The sequence below is a fragment of the Salminus brasiliensis genome, chromosome 6, assembly GCF_030463535.1.
Source record: "Salminus brasiliensis chromosome 6, fSalBra1.hap2, whole genome shotgun sequence".
In the NCBI taxonomy this organism is placed as follows: Eukaryota; Metazoa; Chordata; class Actinopteri; order Characiformes; family Bryconidae; genus Salminus; species Salminus brasiliensis.
Window position 1 is genome coordinate 37,337,835 of NC_132883.1, and position 21,056 is coordinate 37,358,890.

The 21,056-nt window shown below is 40.9% G+C and overlaps 1 protein-coding gene across 2 annotated transcripts in view; it reads left to right on the plus strand.

The window, feature by feature from the left end:
- The first annotated feature begins 1,350 nt into the window (after nucleotides 1–1,350).
- kank3 (KN motif and ankyrin repeat domains 3) overlaps nucleotides 1,351–21,056 on the plus strand; it is a 30,088-nt gene continuing 10,382 nt past the window's right edge. For both annotated transcript variants that reach the window (XM_072682258.1, XM_072682259.1), the window contains exons 1-3: nucleotides 1,351–1,424; nucleotides 18,674–18,753; nucleotides 19,386–20,999. In XM_072682258.1, the coding sequence (XP_072538359.1) occupies nucleotides 18,717–18,753; nucleotides 19,386–20,999 (1,651 nt within the window). In that variant the 5' untranslated portion in view covers nucleotides 1,351–1,424; nucleotides 18,674–18,716. The remainder of the gene's footprint in view (nucleotides 1,425–18,673; nucleotides 18,754–19,385; nucleotides 21,000–21,056) is intronic.

Below are 21,056 nucleotides of genomic sequence, written 5' to 3' on the forward strand. Positions count from 1 at the left end.
TCGTATAGATAACACGAAAAAAAATAGTAAAACAATAGCAGTTTACTGTTATGATTGTTTTATATAGTTATTTTGTGTTATTTTGTTATACATACAAATGTAATATTGATATATGATTGACATGATAAAACAGTGATGGGGTTTTGATGATTAAATAAACGATTACATTTATTTAACATCACATATCAACAGAAGCACACAGCCGCTTTCATTCATACATTTCTGCTGTGTTACAAATGAGTAATATTGCATTTTTTTACATTTATTTTAGTACCACAGTAAATGATAGATTACAGTACTAAAGTACTACAACAATTTGATATGAAGTGAAATAGTAATAATATAGATTATTATTAAAGCATTAATTAATGAAATAATTAATTAATATAGATTATTATTAAATCTAATACTTACAACACATATTTTGGTATATACTGGCAGTCCTACTAGTCCTGTAGACCCTGTAATCTGAGCATTAAATATGCTACAGTGCAATTTAGGCTCTTTATTGTTTGTTAGTAAACGTAAAATAGTAAACGTTAAAAAATCACATTAATGAACCCAAATGTAAATTCAATGTAAAACACAAAGGGCATCTGTCCAATTGTTTTTGTGACTGCCTCTTTCAGACAGATGATATATGTAAATGAACTCCGCTATGATTGGATTTCAGAAAGCAGTCTGTGCACAAGCACTGATAATATGAGTGAGCGGGGCTTTTTGACATTACAAAAACAACGAATTCAAAACACACGTTTAATTTCTACTACTACTGCTACTACTATATAAAATACAATAGTATTTCAACTTAAACACAAATAGGTTTTGATAATAAATGTATTATTATTATTATTATTATTATTAATAATAATAATAATTATAATAATACATATTATTATAATTATTAATTATTTTCAATTAGGACTTTTAAATGGATTCAGCTTTCAGTCCCTGTACCCCTTAACCCTTCTTTGTAAAGACTAGACTCCTCTAACTGAGCTATTCTAGCTGTGTTTACGGTTTAGTCATTTGTAAGCTCGGCTAAAGTATATTTACATGCGATCACTTTTTTAAAAACATATTACTAATGTAACATCGTCGACAGTAAAGTGCTAAATTGTCGCGTAGACCGTTATATTATATTGACTTATAATAACGTGCCCCCTATTAGCAGGGGGTTCCCATCATTTTATCCTCTTTCCTGCTCGCCACGTGGGTCTGCACACTGTCTCCGCCCCATCGACCTCGCGCCGTCTCCTATTGGTCAGGAATCGCTCGTCCCTATTGGACCATCCCGCCGTCAATCACTAGGTTGCGCTCCACCGCCACTAAGTTAGCGAAGCGAGTTACTGCAGGTCTCATTTGGGGAATTTGCCATCACGAATTTTGCCTGCTTTTAGACAGAGAAAGGCTTCGCCCAGATGGTAAGAAGTTTATTCGTTTTTCTCTGCTTGCCTTCAACGGGAAAGAGAGACGCAGGGAGAGCGAGCCTGTCGCTAACCTGATGTCTCAGTGTCGGTTGCTCCCAAACGTTAGTTAGAGATATCTAACGTTTCTGAGAGCAGTCCTGAAAACACCACTGGCGCTGGCTGGCTAACAGTAACGGCTCTCAGCGATGCTTTATTGAGCGAGCTTACTGTCTGGACTTCGGTACGACTGTCAGACTAGAAAAGCGCACTTTTAACGTCCTATTTCCAAGTTTGTTCTTCAGTATTAACTGTTAACTAGCTAGCTAACTAGCTAACTAACTAGCTAACTAGCTACTAGCTGCGTCGCTGAGCAGGCTCCTGGATGGTGCTCCTGCCACCTCCTCCTCCTCCTCGTATGAGAGGAATGACCCAAAAATATCCTGATGGACTTTTTAACGCCGGGGTTGATACGACCGTATCAAACTGGCCCATAATCGTTGCCAAAACTGTTAGTCTGCTTAACTGCTGTGCTCTTAAACCTCACACACCCCGTGTTTCTGTATGAGCTCTTAGTTAAGAGTACAGCAGGTTTGCGCTGATCTGTTTGTTGACATTTTTGTGAAGAAAGGTTCCCTTTGTCTCAACGCGACCCCAGGATAGTGCGACTGACCAGACACGCCCATGCCAGGTTTTCTGTTTTTAGCTATCTATATTAAACCCAGGTTTCAGGAAAGTAGAGTGAAGACTGAGGCGTTTTATGGAGTAAGTGATTGTTAGTATTATTTTTCTGCTCATTTTATAATGTATAAGTCTTCTTTGTTAAACTTTGAACCCAGCTCATTCTGCTCTATGATGAAACTGAGAGAAACCCCAGTGGTCTGGACTGGCTTGAACTGATTTCAGGCAACAGGCAGCATTGAATGGATGGAGACGTTGTCCAGGGCTGGGATGATCTGGCCAAAGACAACAGGATGACACGTCTTCCACAGGACACAAAAGAGGGCGAAATGACGTTAAGTTGTTGACTTGCACTTGGGAAATTGAACTTGCCTCCTAAACAGTCAACTTTCACATGCTTCACGTCCCGTGATTCTATTTATGGACGCTTCCCCTGCCTGGGCCACTGTGTCTCTCTCTCTCTCGTTCTCTCTCTCTCACACACACACACACTGCCTTCATTTCCTTACGGGATAGGATAGCTGTCCCAAGAACTTCCATCTGAGCTTCACTTTGCCCCCCAATGTGGAAAACACACACACTTTAAAAAGCAAACAAACAAGCAAGAGTGGGGTGTGTGTCTCTGTAGGACCTTTACATGACCTGGGGGTCCTTTAAAGGTTTAAGTTCTGAGAGGTTTTTGATGTGAAAGGGATCCAGAATGCTCTGTTCTGGAGAGCTTTGCCGTTTGTCCGAATTCCCCCCCCACAACAGTGATCAGAAACAGACATCCTAAGCATTTAAATGGAATTCCATTCATTTTTGGGAATCTTGTTATTGAGCAAACTCCTTGATTGATTTGTTAGCAGGGTTATTCCGAGTGGTTTGGTGTGAAATGGTTGATTGTAAGGTGGAAAGCTTTCAACTCAGGCTTGCTTTACAGTGGTGGTGATGGGAAGCGGTGGTCGCTGTGTTTACAGAGCAAATATCCCTATTTTATTTACTATCCGAAATGACCAGTGAATCTAATGGAGAAAAAAAATCTTTGAGAACACTCCATGTACCTCTCTACTAGGGCTGGATTTGTTTACACATATTTTAGACCTCAGATCTCTTTTTAATTTAATAACTTTCCGTGCTTTTCAGATGCCTGGTTCCGATCACCACCACTGTTGACCTTTCTGATGGAGAGATGGCTCCAGAGTGCTGTAAAATAGTATGCACACATTTTATTGGGTCAGGGTATAATAATAAAATATTTTTATAACAATATATATTTTTATTTTCTTGATATGAAAAAAAGATTAGTAGGTAAACAGATGGTTTTTATATAGTAAATAAAAAGAAATGGCTATATTTGTGACATTTTGACCCCGGTCACCGCTATTGTGCATAAATCTGATTCAGTAAGCTTCTCTACAATGAACCATTTTCATGCCAAACCACTCCGAACGACTTTGTTTACATCTCAGCAATTAAATTTATGTAGAAATGTAGAAAAAAAAACAACAAACTAGTGGAAAGTCCCACCACATTCTTCACACTGGCTTTGCATCTCATTTACAGACATGCACTACGACATGTCCAAATGTTTGGGGACACCCCTTCTAATGAATGCATTCAGCTACTTTCAGTGGCACCCATTGTTGAGACAGATGTGCTAATGCACACTAGGAATGCACCGATCCGATACTAGGATCAGATACCAAATTTGGTGGTTGGTGTGGCGCAACAGATAACACCACCACCTGCCATTGAGTTACAACAACACCATGTGGGAGACCAGGGTTCGATTTCCGCTCTGGGTGACTATGCTGCGCTACACCAATAAGAGTCCTTGGGCAAGACTCCTAACACTACATTGGCCCTCCTCTGTAATACGACTAACCTTGTAAGTCGCTCTGGATAAGAGTGTCTGCTAAATGCTATAAAGAAATTTGGTTCCCTCATGACTCTGCCGCTCCAAAGAACCCTGTATGGCAACTGTATATGTGTCCTTCATAATCACTAGCCCATATTTGCCATTCTTTAGCTGGATTTATCTCATTATTTTGGAACACTTTGGGTTAACACTCCCTGACTGATACAGTTGTCATACTGGTTGTAACCCTTCCCAGAGTCGTTGTCAATGTGGTAAACCATTATCACTCTTAAACTTTAACTTTGTGTGACTGCAGCACACTACGATTCAAAGCTTCTGCTTCCTCTTAGCACTTTTATCCGCTCGTTCTCATACCTGCTTTAGTCATTTTAACGAGAGACTCGCACAGCAGGCTAAATACCTCGTATCTTTTGCTGGAACCACTTTTCCAGTTTGTTCCAGATGCAGTTTCCACGTAGCTTTGCATCCCCCTTCCAGTTGTTTGTTTTCACCTTTTCCTGCTTGAAGCGCTGCTCAAGATGTCGTGCATATGTCTCCACAGCAAGGCTGCTGTGTAGTTAAAGATACCGTCTGAGCTGGAAATTACACTCTCCTGTAGTGAAGCCTTTATTCATACCCATAGAAGAGCTTCCTTAAGTGTCAGTGAGTGACGGCTTAATTGCATTTGGGTTCCTGTCCATGCTTTTTTTTCTTTCAGCTGAGGTCTACATGAGACAGCACATGCAAACTAGAATCTACCATGTTGAATTCCAGCACGACTCTGAACAGTGACCCTTTTTTAATTCCAGTAGTGGTGTATCTATATTTTTATATACAAATTGTGAATTACAGGCTGTATCTGAATCAATATCACGGTGTGATGGGTCAGTGTGAGAAGGGTCTATAGGTACTGTAAAAGAATTTGGCGATGAGCTGTCTACAAAGTCTGCAAACATTGTGCTAACGTTAGCAGGAACCCTAATCCAGTTCAATGGAACCACACACAAGTGATAACTTGTGTTTGTTGTGTAGTTAAAGATAACGTCTGAGCTAGAAATTACACTCTCCTGTAATGAAGCCTTTATCCATACCCATAGAAGACCTGCCTTAAGTGTCAGTGAGGGGCGGCTTAATTGCATTTGGGTTCCTGTCCATGCTTTTTCTTTTTCTTTCAGCTGAGGTCTACATGAGACAGCACATGCAAGCTAGAACCTACCTAACCTACCTAAATGTGTTGGATATATGATTTAATGATTAATTCAAGGATTTGTTTTTCCACTTTTCCAACTGATGCAGGATTTTACATGTGGATATAAGCTACAACGTCTGCATGGGTGTTTAAGGGTGCTTTATTGGCAACATTGCCTCCATTAAATGTGCCTTTTTAATTGCAACCAGTACACGCAGCTCGTCTACCAGTGTACCACTTGAATTTGATCTTTTTATATATTTTCATATACAAGGTAAGAATTACAGGCTGAATCTGAATCATTGTCCTGGTGTGATTGGTCAGTATGAGAAGAGTCTGTGGTACTGGAACAAAATTTGGTGCTAAGCTGTGTACGAACTCTGCAAACATTGTGCTACCATGTCAGCAGGTACTCTAATCCTAGTTCCTAGACAGAGGGCACTTTGAGCTAGTGCAGTTGAGAAGACTAACTGGCATAAATTTCTTAAATATGTGAGGTATGAACAGCATTGTGAAGAACTACTTATTTTTCTGGTAGTTAGCCGTTGTTTACTCAGTAAAACACCATATATACACACTGTATTCATGGGAATGTCTTTATTTAACCATTTCCAAAAGCGCACCTTATTGCAGCCGAGTGTGTTTTGTAGTCCTTACCCAATACTAAAAAAAATCAAGTGTGCCGGTGATGGGATTTAACAAATCTATGTACTGACATGAGGTTTCCAGGAGAAATCTGGGGTCAAACTTTAGTTTCACTATATTGGCAAACATATGCATATACAAGGCCATTACACCTATATGTTCTAGAGGAACGTCCCATTCCAAAACCAAGCACATTGATGGGGTGTTGCCCTCCTCCCCTTGTTGCTACAAATGCCAGATCTCACTAATCTGGGGAAACGTTTTACAATGTCAATGGGAATCTGTGCCCATTCAGTCGGAAGAGCATTCATGAGGTCTGATATCGGATGGGAAGGCCTGGCTTGCTATCAATGTTCCAGTTCCCAAAGGTGTTGAGTGGGGCTGAGGTCAGGGCTTTGTGCAAGCTACTGAAATTCCTCCACACCAGACTTGTCAAACCATGTCTTTATGGACCTTGCTTTGTGCACAGGAGCACAGTCATGCTGGAACAGGAAAGATCCTTCCCAAAACGGTTGCCACAAAGTTGGAAGCATGCAATTGTCTTACATGTCTTTGTCAGCTGTAGCATTCACACTATGCTTAACTGAAGCTAAGGAGCTGAGCCCAAACCCATAAAAACAGCCTCTGACCTTTATCCCTCCTCTACCAAACTGAACTGTTGGCACTTTGCAGTCCGGTAGGTGGCTATTGGCTTCTACAGGTATCATTCGAACCCAGATTCACGCATCAGACTGTCAGACAGTAACGAACAAGCTTCCACTGCTCCATAGTGCCACTCCGGCCAGCATTTGGCAATGGTGATTTTAGGCATGTGTGCAGCCGCATGGCCACAGAGCTTCAAACCCACAGTTTTTGTGCTGATGTTGCTTCGAGAGGCAGTTCAGAACTGTGTAGTGAGTGGTGGACAATTAACTTTGCGTTTGGTTGATGTTTGGGTGTTTTGTTTGTTTTAATAAATTAATAACATTTTAATTCACACTTGCTTTAGCGCTTGGAGGCCACACACCTGATACACCTCTTGGTTAGACGCTTCGCAATAATGAAGAGAGGCGTCCAAATATGTTTGACCATATAGTGCATATGGTGTTAACCAGCAAAAAGGCAACTGTGTTTACCTTGGCATAGTTGAATAGTGAGATTTTGGTACATGAAAGAGATGGTGAACGTCAAAAACTTATGTTGTATTTGATTAAGAAAAGTGATGTAAAAAAGGCCAGTATTTAGAATAAAATGTAAGTAAATAAATTACACTAACACTTAGCAGACTAGCGAAACCTTTACAAAGCTAAACACAACGCCTACTTGGAAAGAAAATAAAAGTAAGGCTAAAAGCTAACACTAGCTGCAAAAGGGGAGCTGTGCATGATCGATTACAGAGAGAGTCAGGGAGAGAAATCTAGCTTGGTGCTAGCTGGGTGCAGGGCTAAAAGGTAACCCTACCAGACCCTACAAGAATCTCTTGCGTTGGCCAAGCACACAAAGTTTTAGTTATGGTCTTGAAAGCTAGGCTGGGCTAGGTGTCTGTGAGCTGTCTCTGTGACATAAGCCAGCTAATAGAAGCAGAGCGCCTCCGTTTTATTTATGTATTTATTTATTTATCTTTACAAGCCCATGAAAGGAAAAACATTTCCAACCCTGCTTCATTTCTTTCAGGAAAAATAACAGGGTTGTAAATAGGCGTATGCGCATATTTTACCCCAACTAAAGTCACATTTAATATTTATGCATAGAACAACCACTTAATAAAGTACTTAATAACGCAACAAACAGATTGTTTAGCATCGTTAGTGAATGTCACACATTTCAGGTACAGTAAGGCAAAAAAGAATTTGTAAGCTGGTGCTGTCCATAGTGTGACATTAATGACCTTATGGTAAAGGGGATTCTACACATGGAAATCCATCCATAGAAGGTCATGCCTAAGGGCTTGACATGTCACTTGTTGCAATAACTAATGCAACTGTGTGTGTGTGTGTGTGTGTGTGTGTGTGTGTGTGTGTGTGTGTATATACTTCTGTGGATGCTTTCTGTTCAGAGCGTAGGCCCATGCACAGTTTGACGTTACACAGATGACTGCTTTGTCAGTTCCTTTGATGTTCCACTATTTCAAAGGCTTGGAAATGATCTGTATTTTGCTTTGGAACAATGACTTTCATGTTACTTTACCTCAAAGAAATGCGCTTTGCTTATTTTTTTTTCTGACTGAGGAGAGTAAGAACCTCTACTTACGTAAAATTACAACTTTTTTTTTCTCCCCCAAAGAGAACCAGAATAGCCCCTGCCGCATTGTTTGCTATAAATTAGAGAGAAGAGATTGGAAGAATGTTACCTCGCACGTTTATAGGCCTTCTGCTGAATATAAAGTCTGACTTTGCGCTAGGATCAGGCTCCAGTGTGTATCAGCTTACACTTTCAGTTGTTTGTGCGCAAGCGAGAGTGTACAAGAGTTCAAGAGTGGGCTTATTACCCTTGATGGACAATCAGAACATGCCGTTATTGAATTGTGCTGTTTAATGTCAGTCCAGCACATGCGACTGCATTGCATGTCTGGGAACGAAGCATGCCACGCTAAATATATCCGTATCAAGCAGCTGGCAAGAATTCACGAAGAGTGCGCTCTAATTGAATCTGCACTGCCTCGAGAATCCATTTAACCTCTCTCAAAAACATAATCCTCTGCTTTGCTTTGTTTTGGTGTGTTTGTTTTTACAGGAAGCTAGAATTGCTAAACGATGGCACTTGGTTCGCTCGCTCTGGCCTGGGGTTTATCGGCCTTTCATGTCCCAAAGCTGTATTAAGTCATTTTTGAGGAGCTAGACGTGGCCATTGGTGCGACTGTGAACAGCTGGATGGTATGGAAAATATCAAGGGGGTGGGGATGATCATGGAATTCCCCTTCCTTTCGCTGCACGGAGCAGGAGAACACACTCTAGTCAACTTTGTTATTTGTAACACAAACTCTAGTTTTCATTTTTCTGTCCTATCATAAGGCCCAACATGATGTTTATCTGTCTTGCCTGTAATTTTATACCCCTGTGTTTGACAAACTACACTTTTCAATCCATGTTAGTTGACTTATTAGTAGATAAGCCAAATACGAAGGTTCTGCATTACTTCCCCTTGACAAACCTTTGGCAAACCTAGCAGGAGCTCCTGGCATGTAATGTGCTGTTTATGTGAGGTTTTTAACTTTGCATGTTTTGAGGGTTCTTGATGCCTTGGCTTCTGTTCCAGTTGTAGGATGCCCTTGTTGTTTATGCCACACAGTCTGATTGGTCCAAAAAAAATCCTATTCTTAAAAAGGTATCGTTGTTGTATTGTAGTGTTTGAGCAATTTGAGCCTTGTCTTTGAGAGGTTTTCTAGATGGTGCATCTCCGCTGTCATGCGGCATCTCGCATCTTCAAATTGGCGACTTTACAGGAAAAAAAAAATATATATTTAACTATCAATGGAATGCAAAGTAATAAAGATTGTAATTAGGGATATCCTCATCAGGTTATTTTGCACCTGATCTGATCGAAGTCTCTTAATGCATAATGAGTATCGGCAGGTACTGATCCGATCTTTGTGTTTATAGAAATGTATTATTTATACAATGAGACATTCTGGACTGGTTGATTTAGTTTAGTAGAGACTTTTTTTTAAAGTGTGTTTAATATCTTATAATTCAGTCTGACTGACCTCCTTGACCAATCAGCTCCCAGTTCCTTCCTTCAAGTATCATCCAAAAAGAAAGTGGTTACACCACTGCCTGTCGTGGTCTGCTCTGTTTGTATGGAGGTGCTATTATTGATGTATCAGTCATTGTGTGCACTGCACTCGTACTACATGATGGATGTCACTGTCTGCTCACAGACTCAAGCTCACCTCCGACAGAGAACAGACTGGAAAATCAAATAGTACGACTTTTTAAACATATTGTGCGAAAACGTAATTATCATGACCGACCTACGTTCTTTTATTTGCCTTCTGAGAACGCACTTCCTTGCTGCCCCCTGGGCAGTAACGTCCGTTATTGGTAGCTTGAGAACACCAGATGATACTCTGAACACCGTGGTTAAAACAAAGTTTCTGAACTGGATTAGGATTGAAATTGTTGATACCCGATCCTTTAAAATGTGCCTAGATCGAATCGGAACATCCTAAGTTTTATTGCTAGACGTTGGAGAGCATTTCTGTTGGTCCATTTATTCAGTTCAGTAAAAGTTGGAGTGTACGTTCATCGTCCATTTGGTCATTTTCTGATTGGTGTACTGGAATTACAAAAGTCACACAAACCAATGGCTCAGAGTAGCCATATAGCTTAGCTATTGTTTTTGCTTAGCACTGTAACAAGAACATTGTGATTTACTTTTTGGCAATTATTCCCATATCTTACCGAATAGTGTCTGGGTCTTCTCATTGTCCTGATGCCTGACTGAAGGTGTTGTAGAAGGTACTACTAGGGTTGGCTTTTAGCCTAGCATGGATGGAGTTAGCTGGGTTTGTGTACATTTTATGGGCTTGAGTCGAGGCTCTTATGGGGTTTTGGAGCAATACTATGTACCGAACTCATCAGCTATTTTAAGGAAAGTAGTTTTTTTAGGGCACCTTAACTCAGTATTTACCGTCATACATCGGTTAATCATCACAGAGTACAGGCCTGGGTCGATACCTTCCAGTCTTTCAGTATAGCTTAGAGCTGGGTGACTGTATTTGACTGCACACACATGGTAGTATGTTTTTACAGGCACAGTACCTGAACCCGCACAGTAGGGAAAGTTTAATGGGCAAGATTACATGGATCAGAGCCTTAGTATAGCTAGAGAAAGCATTATTGTGCCATCTCTGTTTATATCAGAGATATACCTGGTGTTGATTTTCTTCTTTCTCTACTCTGTTAAAAGTATAAGGTCCTTGATGGACTTTTGGAGGTTCTTCAGTTTTAAACTGTGGAAGAACATCTTAAGGTGCTTTAAGAAACCTTCAATGAACCTTTTCTTCTTTCTTTCTTTCTTTCTTTCTTTCTTTCTTTCTTTCTTTTATTAAAGGTTGTTCAAAGCACTCTAAGAGGTTCCTCCAGAGTTTCAAATTCTACTTTCAAAGGCCTTGGAGTGCTTGAGGTTGTGTGTGGTCACAAATAACCTCACTGCTTTGATGATCTATCACCAAATCAACCTCGTGATGTAAGACCCTCTGGTGTTTCTGTTTCTTTACTCTATTCAAGCTGGCAAATTGTCTTTTGCGTTTTGCAGATTGTATCATCTATGTTGCCTCAGTTGTGGAAGGTCAGCAGATTAAAAGCTGTTACCCCCATCTCTGTAACTACGAGCAGCACTTTTACTGAAGAGTACTGTGAATATTTATCAAGGACGTCTGGAAGCAGAGCCTGTTCAGTCATTTTTCTACTCTACTCCCCAGCTGTAAATGGGAGGAATGAACTGGAGAACAGAACAAGGAGACTTCAGAAAATTTGCCATGGACGTGGCATAATGGCCCATTATGTCCGTTCAAAGTGTCTTTGTGTTACATTGAGAATCGAGCTGCTTTTTTGTTATTTGAGTTGTCCAAAACGAAAGTTTAAGACCTCATTTAAGGCTTCATACCCTTTGGTGGATTTTAAAATGCTGAACTAAGTCCCGAATGTTGTTCCCCTAGTCGGTCATGTGAAGATCCTGACCTTATCATGGGCATTGCTGGCTGGCGCCACTTTCTGATTTGTTTTGCCTGCAATGAATGTCTGCACTCAAACAATTGCCAGTTCACGTTGTTTAGATTTATCATACAGGTTTCTTATTATTATTTCATTTTAGTTTTTGATGTATTTATTTATTTTAATCTAAATCTGCAGTGTAGATAGTATAATTGGGAGTGATTTTGTGTGAAAGCTTTATTGTAGAGAGCTTTACCTACTCAAGATTCTTTTGGATCTTTTAAGATCTTCAGTGGTTTTGTGGAATGACTTTTACCTCAGCACAATATGTGCTGCAAAATGTGGTTATTTTGAGTACAGAATAGTACTACACTACACTCATATCACTCACATCAGAATGTTATATGAGTGGTCTAGTTTCTATTTTAGTTTAAATGTTTAAATAACGTCTAACGTCTATCTAAGATTAGCTATTTATTTACTGTCCAAAACCACTATTGATCCCACCAGTTTTCAGTTTTATTTACAATGTTTAATAAAAAGTTATTTCAGAACACCCTATATGCACCAGTCCTCTATAAATAAAAATATAAAAATAAACATTTTACACCAATACATTTCAAAACAATCAGAAAAAACAATGTTTTAGCAATGGCATTTAGACGCATCAAATCTTCATATGTCTGATTCCTATTACTGATACAGTGAATTTGTTTTTCTAGAATGGTGCTAATTTATTCTGTACTAATTTATCTGTACACAATTGTCAGTAGTTTGAAATTATTCATAACAATATACTTCGCAAAACTGTATTTTGCAATTTTGCATTACCATTAACACATTACAGCCATTAAGGTTTTTCTTTTTATTTATAATTCATAACATTTTAGCTTTTTTGCCTTTTTTTTTAATTAATTTATTTATTTATTTATTTTTTTTTTTTTTAGAGTTTACAGGGAAACCATGACATTTCATTGATTATAAGTAATACATATCTTTTCTAATTAAAAATCTAAAAAAATCTAAACAAAATTGTTTGAGAGAAACAGATAAACAATTGATTTTGATAAAGATTTGGCTGCACCATACAAAGCACTCCTTAAACTACCAAATTATTATTAATGAATTATTATTATTATATTTTACCAAGATGAGATTGGTGACCGCCTAAACCCATTACATATTAGCAACATAAGCCTAGTAGTATCCTGTTGTAAACAAAAAAAAAGCATCAATCATAGTCATTTGGCTTTTTACCAAACTAACCCTTTACACATTACGATTTACACACTTTTTGAAACACTGCTCCATTCCCTAGCCAGAAGCAGAATACAGTGTTCATTATTCCTCAGCGTTAACTTTCATTGTGATTGAAATGAATGAAGTAAATTGTGTAATATGGAACATTGCGCATCATTTAATGAAATGAAATGAAACATCCCGTAACTAATGGAGTGGAAATGTGATTATACGTCTCATCGTGTTCAAAGCGGTGCACTATGCCATCAGCTGATGCCACGGTGCGAAAGCATGCGACTTTGATTTGTGTTCTTCATTTCCTTGTTTGTATCCCCCTCCTCTGCTTCTGAGGAAGCAGCTTGTGGTCCATTGATCAGTGGTCTGGCACTCGCAGTCCTGAAAGACAATGGGGGGCGTCCCCGGGGGCTTGAGGGTGTTATCAAACCTGCTTCCCTTCAGGAAACTGCAGATGTGTTGCAGAGCTAGGTTGAAGAATATGAGAACACGGGGCCGTATAGAAAGCAGCCTGTCTGTACTTGCGGGCTGTGGACTGTATGAATGCACACATTTCTGAGGGCACATGAAAGAGTCATGTGTACTCTCCTTACAGTCATTCTCTGTCAGTGCCCTAAACCTTCACGTTTGACGCATGTCTCAGCCCGTATTGTCAAGCTGACACTGTTCATTCAGAACACAAGCCCGCTACTTCCCTTTAGGGGAAAAGGGAGGGGAGGAACATGAGGTCACACTTTCAAAACATGACTCATTTTGCTAATAGTCCAGGGGAATATGTGTAGTAGAATGACTGACTGCCCTGGAAGCCCCCTGCATCAGAATCCACTTAAAATGGTGGATATTTGTCTAACATTTGTTACCTACAGAACGTTTGATGGACTGAATGGAAGCAGAGGCGGCTGCTAAATAGAGTAATACCTCACCAAGAAAAGGCTAACATTGTTAAGAAATTCAGTGGAAGCTAAAGGGTGGGGTTAGTATTCTGGTAAAGCCTTCCTAAGGGACCAAAAACATGAAGACGTATTTCAATTCTGGTGTAATTTCACCTCAACATCTGTTATGATTTGTAACAAGCCTTAATATTGAACACAACTCAAAAAGCTTTCTCCTTTTTTTGTACATACAACCAGTGATGCCTAATTTATTTATTAAAATTAAATCAAAATTAATTTGTTGAAATCAGCTGAAATCAAATGTATAAAAACAAAACATTTGTCAGACTAAATGACCAAAGTTTAATGACTGATGTATAAATACATTGCTTAATTTATTTATATAATTATTTATCTGTAAATAGTTTACAAAAATGTATATTATAAAAAAATGTATATATTATAAATTGTATTTTGCGATTTTATCTTATTACCACAACAAATAAACAACAATGTCATGGGTTTCCTTTTTTCTTATAACACATTTCTATAACAGAAAACATTACATTTAATGAATTTAAAAGTACAAATACAGATTTTTCTAATAAAAATTTGAAAAAATATTTAAATATTTTCTATATTTGTTTCTGCAGTAAAAATGCCAAAACAACTAAAATATAAAACCTACTACATAACTACCAAATTAAATAAATATTGTTTGTCTACATGATTATTAACACCAAAACAATGGACATGCTTTTTGGCAGTTCCATGAATGCTGTTAATACTGCTGCATTGTAAAATCTGATCATAACTACCCATGTGGGTTGTGTTTAACATTTTTTGTTAGTTTGTTTGCTAATAAGCATATATAAGCAAAATATACGCTCTTATAAGCAAATGTTCATATTTTTACTGTTGCATTAATATAGGCAAGTATTCTTACCTGTGATTTAAAAATATGGGCTTATTGTTGGCTGTTAATCTAGGACGGTGCTTCAGGGTGGCACCAGGGGCCAGAGGTTGTTGTTCGTGAGGAGTTTGTGTTCCCCTCATATCCTGCAGCTACTCTGGTTTCCTCCCACCTCCCAAAAACATGTTATGAGAACTGGATATGTAAAATAACCCACATAGGTGCGAGTGTGTGAGAAAATGGGGGTACCCTGCAGTGTCGTAGCCACCGGGCTGAATTAATTGATTAATATATTAAATAGTGAATTGATTAACAGTGGCTTTTTATGAGGCATGTACGTAAACTTTCAGGAAAACAAAGCTCTCTGCAGTTTTGTCATGCACGGGTGATTACTGCAGGTGGCGCTGTGATTATATTGGTTATTTTAGTGACTATTGAAGGAGAATTACATGCTGTACTGAACTGGATCCTTAGCACCAGTCACATGGGGAGATCACTTGGTTGTCCTGTTTGCAATACAACGAACGAAGCCTATGACGATTTGCAACGTCTGTAATTCTCTGCAATATCGTCATTTTGTTCGTCCAAGCCAGGCGAACGTCGTCTTTATGAGAAGTTTTCTGAGGCATCTTGGGTATTTTTGATTTGGCATTAAAATAGGCCCCTTTTTTTAACCACTTTAGTATTTTTAGTTTGCATTCATACAGGCCTGTTGTCAGCCCTGTTGGTATTTGAGTTGGACTGAAGTATTCCTTCAAAATTCTGTTCGTAGTTTCGCAGTGTCCTGGAGAGAGAACTGTGCCAGTCGAGCTATTTAAGCTATTTTTCTGTTTGTGTGAAACCTCCATCCTTGTGACATGTTGTCAAAAAGAATGGAGGGGCAGGGGCTGACAGGAATGCACCCCCCCCCCCCCCCCCCTCGCCTCTCTCCTCCCTGTAATTAGGCACTTATCACCAGACTTCGTAAACACAGTGATACGTCTGCTCAAAGAAAAGGAGATGAGGGAGTTTAGCAAGCTGCCAGTCCAGGAAACAAGCTCACACGTGGGATCATGGTCAGGCATGACTAACTGATTTGAAGCAGGCCTTGATGTAGCTGACCTCTTTAGGGCATGTCTGAGTGCTCACACCGAGCTTTAACAACACCTTGTGGGATCATGCGCCTCATTATACTGCACAAGTAGCAAAAAACCCTTTGCCTCATTAAATATGAACAGACACGCCTGGAGTTAGACCCGGCCTTTTCCCCACAGGTTCTTAAACCCTGGAGATGTAATGTTATTTTTAGTTTTCATTTGAATTCAAATGTAATTATGGGAGTACGTTATTAATAACATGTGCACTCTGCACTGGCAGGTTTGGGTCTGCACTTCAAAGGTCTTTCTGTTTTTGATGTCAGGAAATAACAAAATGGTAAAAAATAATGTTAATGAGCTGTAATTAATTAAATTAGGCATCTGAGTGAACTCTGTTTGTTTATTCTATGTGTTTCTCAGCTGCTCTGCTTTTAAAATAACAAATATTTTTCACATGGACAGTGGATTTTCACAACACTTGAGCTGATAACAGGCAAAGCATTAGAATCTTCAATTAAGTTAACTGTAACTTTTTAATTGAATGTATGTTTTTGTCAGAGCAGAGTTTGTCTAGCTTATTTGAAGAATAAATTAACATATTGAACGTAGGTATGCACGCTTTGACCATAGGAGATATGCATACTTGATTATGTTCTAACAGCTAACCTCTAGCAAACATTGAGATAACATCTAGCTAAAATAATTTACAGTAGGTGACCTCTAGCTAACATCAGCTGCAGTACGTAACATCTAGCTAACATCAGCTGCAGTATGGAACCTCTAGCAAACATCTAGGTAACCTCTAGCTAACATCAGTTATAGTAGGTAACCTTTAGCTAACCTCTAGCTAACATCAGTTAAAGTAGGTAACCTTTAGCTAACATCAGATGCACTAGGTGACCTCTAGCTTACATCCGCCAAAGTAGGTAACATCTAGATAATTAGTCTAGCAGATGTTAGCCAAATATTACCTACTGCAGCTGATGTTAGCTAGATGTTAACTGCTCTGGCTGATGTTACCTACTGCAGCTGATGTTGGCTAGATGTTAACTGCTCTGGCTGATGTTACCTACTGCAGCTGATGTTGGCTAGATGTTAACTGCTCTGGCTGATGTTACCTACTGCAGCTGATGTTGGCTAGATGTTAACTGCTCTGGCTGATGTTACCTACTGCAGCTGATGTTGGCTAGGTGTAACATCAGCTGGAGTAGTTAACAATGTTTCATAAACCTTTGCTTACTGATCACCAGCAGTACCTCCTACACTTTAACCAGCCTTCCGCTCTGTCTCATCGCTTGGCTCACAACCTTTCCACTGACGTTTCTTTCTTCTCTATTTGTTTTGTTTTTTTAAATACATATCCACCTACACTCTGTGCCCAAATTACAAGTCTAAGCCTGGTCACATTAGTAGGATATGAGAGGGAAGTGTGCGGTGGAATGTGCCTAGGGCTCTGCAAAAACAGATCTGCACACATAACATGCTTTTGCCACCCCCCCTCCCCCTTTCCTCTGTATCTGTGTTTTTCCTGACTGCACGCGTGTTAAACTGTATTAAGTGCATTTCCATGACCGGCCCTTTCCAGGGCTGTTAAACAGAGCTTTGTTCCTTTAAAACACAAACTAGCGCTGAGGGAATATGTATATGTGTAAAGCACGTGAAACAGCGCTTGTTTGTTTTTTATTTACTGGCCACAGCCTACATATTAAAGGTGCTCTTTGCTAGATCACAGGCATAGGGCTTTAGTGGTTGAAGTCCTTTAATTGCCCCTTTCTCACCACAGGGGCTTAGTGCTGACATTGGGGTTGGGGTTAAGGTTTCGTCTTGTTGAAAACACACTTGTTTGTATCTACACATACGTGAACCTCCGTCGCAAATGTTTCTTCATAGTTTTCTTTCTTCGTTCTTTTTTTACATTAACTTTTTTGGGATGTTGTTCTGCTGAAATGCGGGGCCCCGTAATGGGAATGCCAGGTGTTTGCGGTGGCAAATTCTTGCATCATCCAGATTAGCCTTAGGAAAGGTGTAGCTGTTGTTTTATGACCTGCAGAACAGTCTCTAGTGGTCATGTTAGGAGTGGGCAAATCTGTGTATAAGTGGAGAGAGTACCGATCAGTATTTTTGAGGCCGATACGATCACTCCGTCAAACCCGATCACGGCTGGCACCAGGGGCCAGAGGTTGTTGTTCGTGAGGAGTTTGTGTTCCCCTCATATCCTGCAGCTACTCTGGTTTCCTCCCACCTCCCAAAAACATGTTATGAGAACTGGATATGTAAAATAACCCACATAGGTGCGAGTGTGTGAGAAAATGGGGGTACCCTGCAGTGTGTCGTAGCCACCGGGCTGAATTAATTGATTAATATATTAAATAGTGAATTGATTAACAGTGGCTTTTTATGAGGCATGTACATAAACTTTCAGGAAAACAAAGCTCTCTGCAGTTTTGTCATGCACGGGTGATTACTGCAGGTGGCGCTGTGATTATATTGGTTATTTTAGTGACTATTGAAGGAGAATTACATGCTGTACTGAACTGGATCCTTCAAACCCGATCACGGCAGGGCTGGATGCCACATTAACCTTTCGAGGCAAACTTGGTAATGCATTATCGTGCAAGGTTCTGTAATGCTCCTGCATCGTCTCTCGAGATGAAAAATCGTACGGTTTTGGGAGCAACCACATTTAAAAGTCTATGGAACTCCAAGCACCAGCTGAGAGAGTCTGTGAATAGAGGGTATGCGTTGACATCCGTTCCCACTGGCACACGCCCCTTTAGTCAGGCTGAGTGGCAACAACATGGTCCAATAAACGTTCATGTGCAGCCAGGAGCATCCACACGCTCACGGAGGCTCCAATCACACACGTTTAACCTAATATCTGCGAGCACAGTCGAGTCGAGTGAAAGGAGTGTTTTCAACTGTGTTCAGGCTCATTTAGTGGAGGTTTGCTTGCTCTCCTTCTTACTTGACTTACTACAGAAGGATTCGCCACTCTGTGAGCTCCCACACATTTCGGTGCCCGGATTCCAGTTTGTCACAGAATCTCTCTGCCCCGGCCCAGCATTATTTCAGAAACCTCTGAAAACTCATGACATGCTACACATTTAAAAGCATAGCATTTCTATAATAGCATTTCTATAATAGCATTTCGCTTCTCTTCACAGGTCCTGAATTGACTTCTGGAGGGGCACCAGAAGGTTCCAAAACATGACCCAATCTGTGCACATAAACCCCAAGCTGCCAAGTAAGTGTTTAGCCCTGTAAACTTCAGTTAAAGGTTATAAAATAGAGTTATGGTCCTCTTGCGGGTCTGTCTTGCGTCCAGTGTTGTCTTCCAAACGCCACTTGTCTTCAGGGCCATGATCCCTGTCTGAGAAGGCCTCATCTTAGTGGATTAGTAGTGGCTTAGTGGTCAAGAGTGCTGGATTATTGTTTACAGGGTTGCGGGTTTGATACCCAAGTCCAATAAGTGACCCCTGAGCAAGACACTTAAACCCTCTCTGCTCCAGGGGTGCTGTAGCAAGGGTGAATCAAGGGCGCTGGCCTTCTAAGGTGGGATATGCGAAGTGAATATTTTGTGTAACAGCAGTTAAATAAAAGAAATATACTGTTGCTGGACAGTGCTGGTACCACTCACATCTTCTGATGACCACAGGATCTACAGCCTAGTACAAATAGTCTGCATGCCGGTTATTAGACAGCTGACTGTTTCCAGGCAAATCCTCTTCAAATAAGCAAAATAATTTAACTCTGGCCACACATGACCCGTGTCAAGAACTATTTGAACTGGAAACTTAACAGACTGGGAGCAGTTTGTAGAGATCACAGGTCAAGGTGATATGCTATATTGCTTCATAATCATGACCTTTCTTGCAGATTTGGGTGCCCCTTTTCATTGTGCCACTCAGGAGGAAATGGATCAAGGTGCATCCTATTCTGTGCAGACACCATATGGATTCCAGCTGGATCTCGATTTCCTCAAGTATGTGGAAGAAATAGAGAGCGGCCAGAGCATCCGCCGGGCCCACATGAGCCCTCGGAGACCATCACGTAGTGACCGAGGCTCTCAGAGGAGCGTGGGGGGTCGCACCAGTGGCTGGACGTCTACAGAGTCTCTGGCATCGTCAACAAGCGAGGATGGGCGGCCTGTTCCCCCGCCCCTTGCTCGAAGCCACATCACGTCTCCCAGTCCCAAGTCCCAGCCACTTTCACCAACGTCAGTGTTCAGTCCCGCGCTGCCCTCTGCGTCAAAGATTCCACCTCCGCCACCACCACGTAACCCCAGGGTGGAAAGAACACTGCTGGAAACAAGCCGTCGGCTGCAGCAGGAACAGGGTCTGTTCCCGAATGGTTTAGGCTCGCCTCTCTTGGACCTTCCTAAGGTGAGCACTAAAGATGGAGGATCTGTTGGCAACTTATCTGTGTCCTCCCAGTTGTCTACAGATGGTCACCTGCTACAGATTTCAACTGCTGCGCAGAATCCCCCTACCGCTGGCTGGACCAGAATCAGCCCTCAGAACTCTGGGAGGAGCACCCCGGCTTCCAACTCTGGAACGTCTTCAATTCCTCCGGTTCAGCTCCAGACGGTGCGAGAGCAGATGGCTGCAGCTCTGAGGCAGCTTAAAGAGATGGAGGAGAAAGTGAAGGGAGTTCCAGCCTTGGAGAGAGAGGTGGCCATGCTCCGCAGCGAAAAGGACCGACTGCTTCTGGCCCTTCAAAATAAAACAGATGAACTTGCTGCTTTAGCTAAAGCACAGAGCTCCGCTGAGGTGGTAGCAAGCACGGTTGAACCTGCACGCTTGTCATCGTCGTCATTGAGTCCTGGCTGTCCTGGTCAAGAGCTGAAGTCTAGGCAAAGTCCAGAGAGAAACTCTATAGCTGTCGGTGATGATATCCCCCTCGAGGCGGTGGTGGTTTACAGTCGACAGGATGCCAAAAATGCAGCTGTAGAAGCTGCTGTTGATGTCTGCCATGTGGGTATGGAGACAGAGGCAGTAACTACGCATGATGAAGAAATCCAGGCTGAAGTTCAGACTGAGGACGCCGCTGTCTGGGTGATGGAATCTTTGCTCGGGCTGTCAAGTGAGACTGAGCGAGAAATGGACAACCTGCAGCAGACCATCAGATTTCAGCAAGAGTCCATCAAGGGTCTGGAGACACGCTTAACCCAGACCAGTCAACACCTGGATGCGCTAAAGGCTAAAGAGTTGGAGAGGACATCCAAGATCTTGTTAGAAAGAGGGACGCTCGTAAAACCAGAGACAACTGATGCTTTTGTGGCAACTGAACTTTGTTTGAAATCCTCTGTAGGAGTAGGGGTTTCAGATGCAGACTTTCCGGTGTTAAAAACCGATCAAAGCAGTCAGACAGAGTCTGTGGAAGATTCAAAGGAAAAGACCCCTGTGACGTGGGTCAGCACTGGTGTCCAGTGGGAAAATCCTCTTAGCACTGACCCACAAGATAATCAAGAACAGTCGGTATCTGCAGAGGGTGAGTAATGATGATAAGCATTTTAACAGAAGTCACTTGTTTAATGAAGAACTTTTT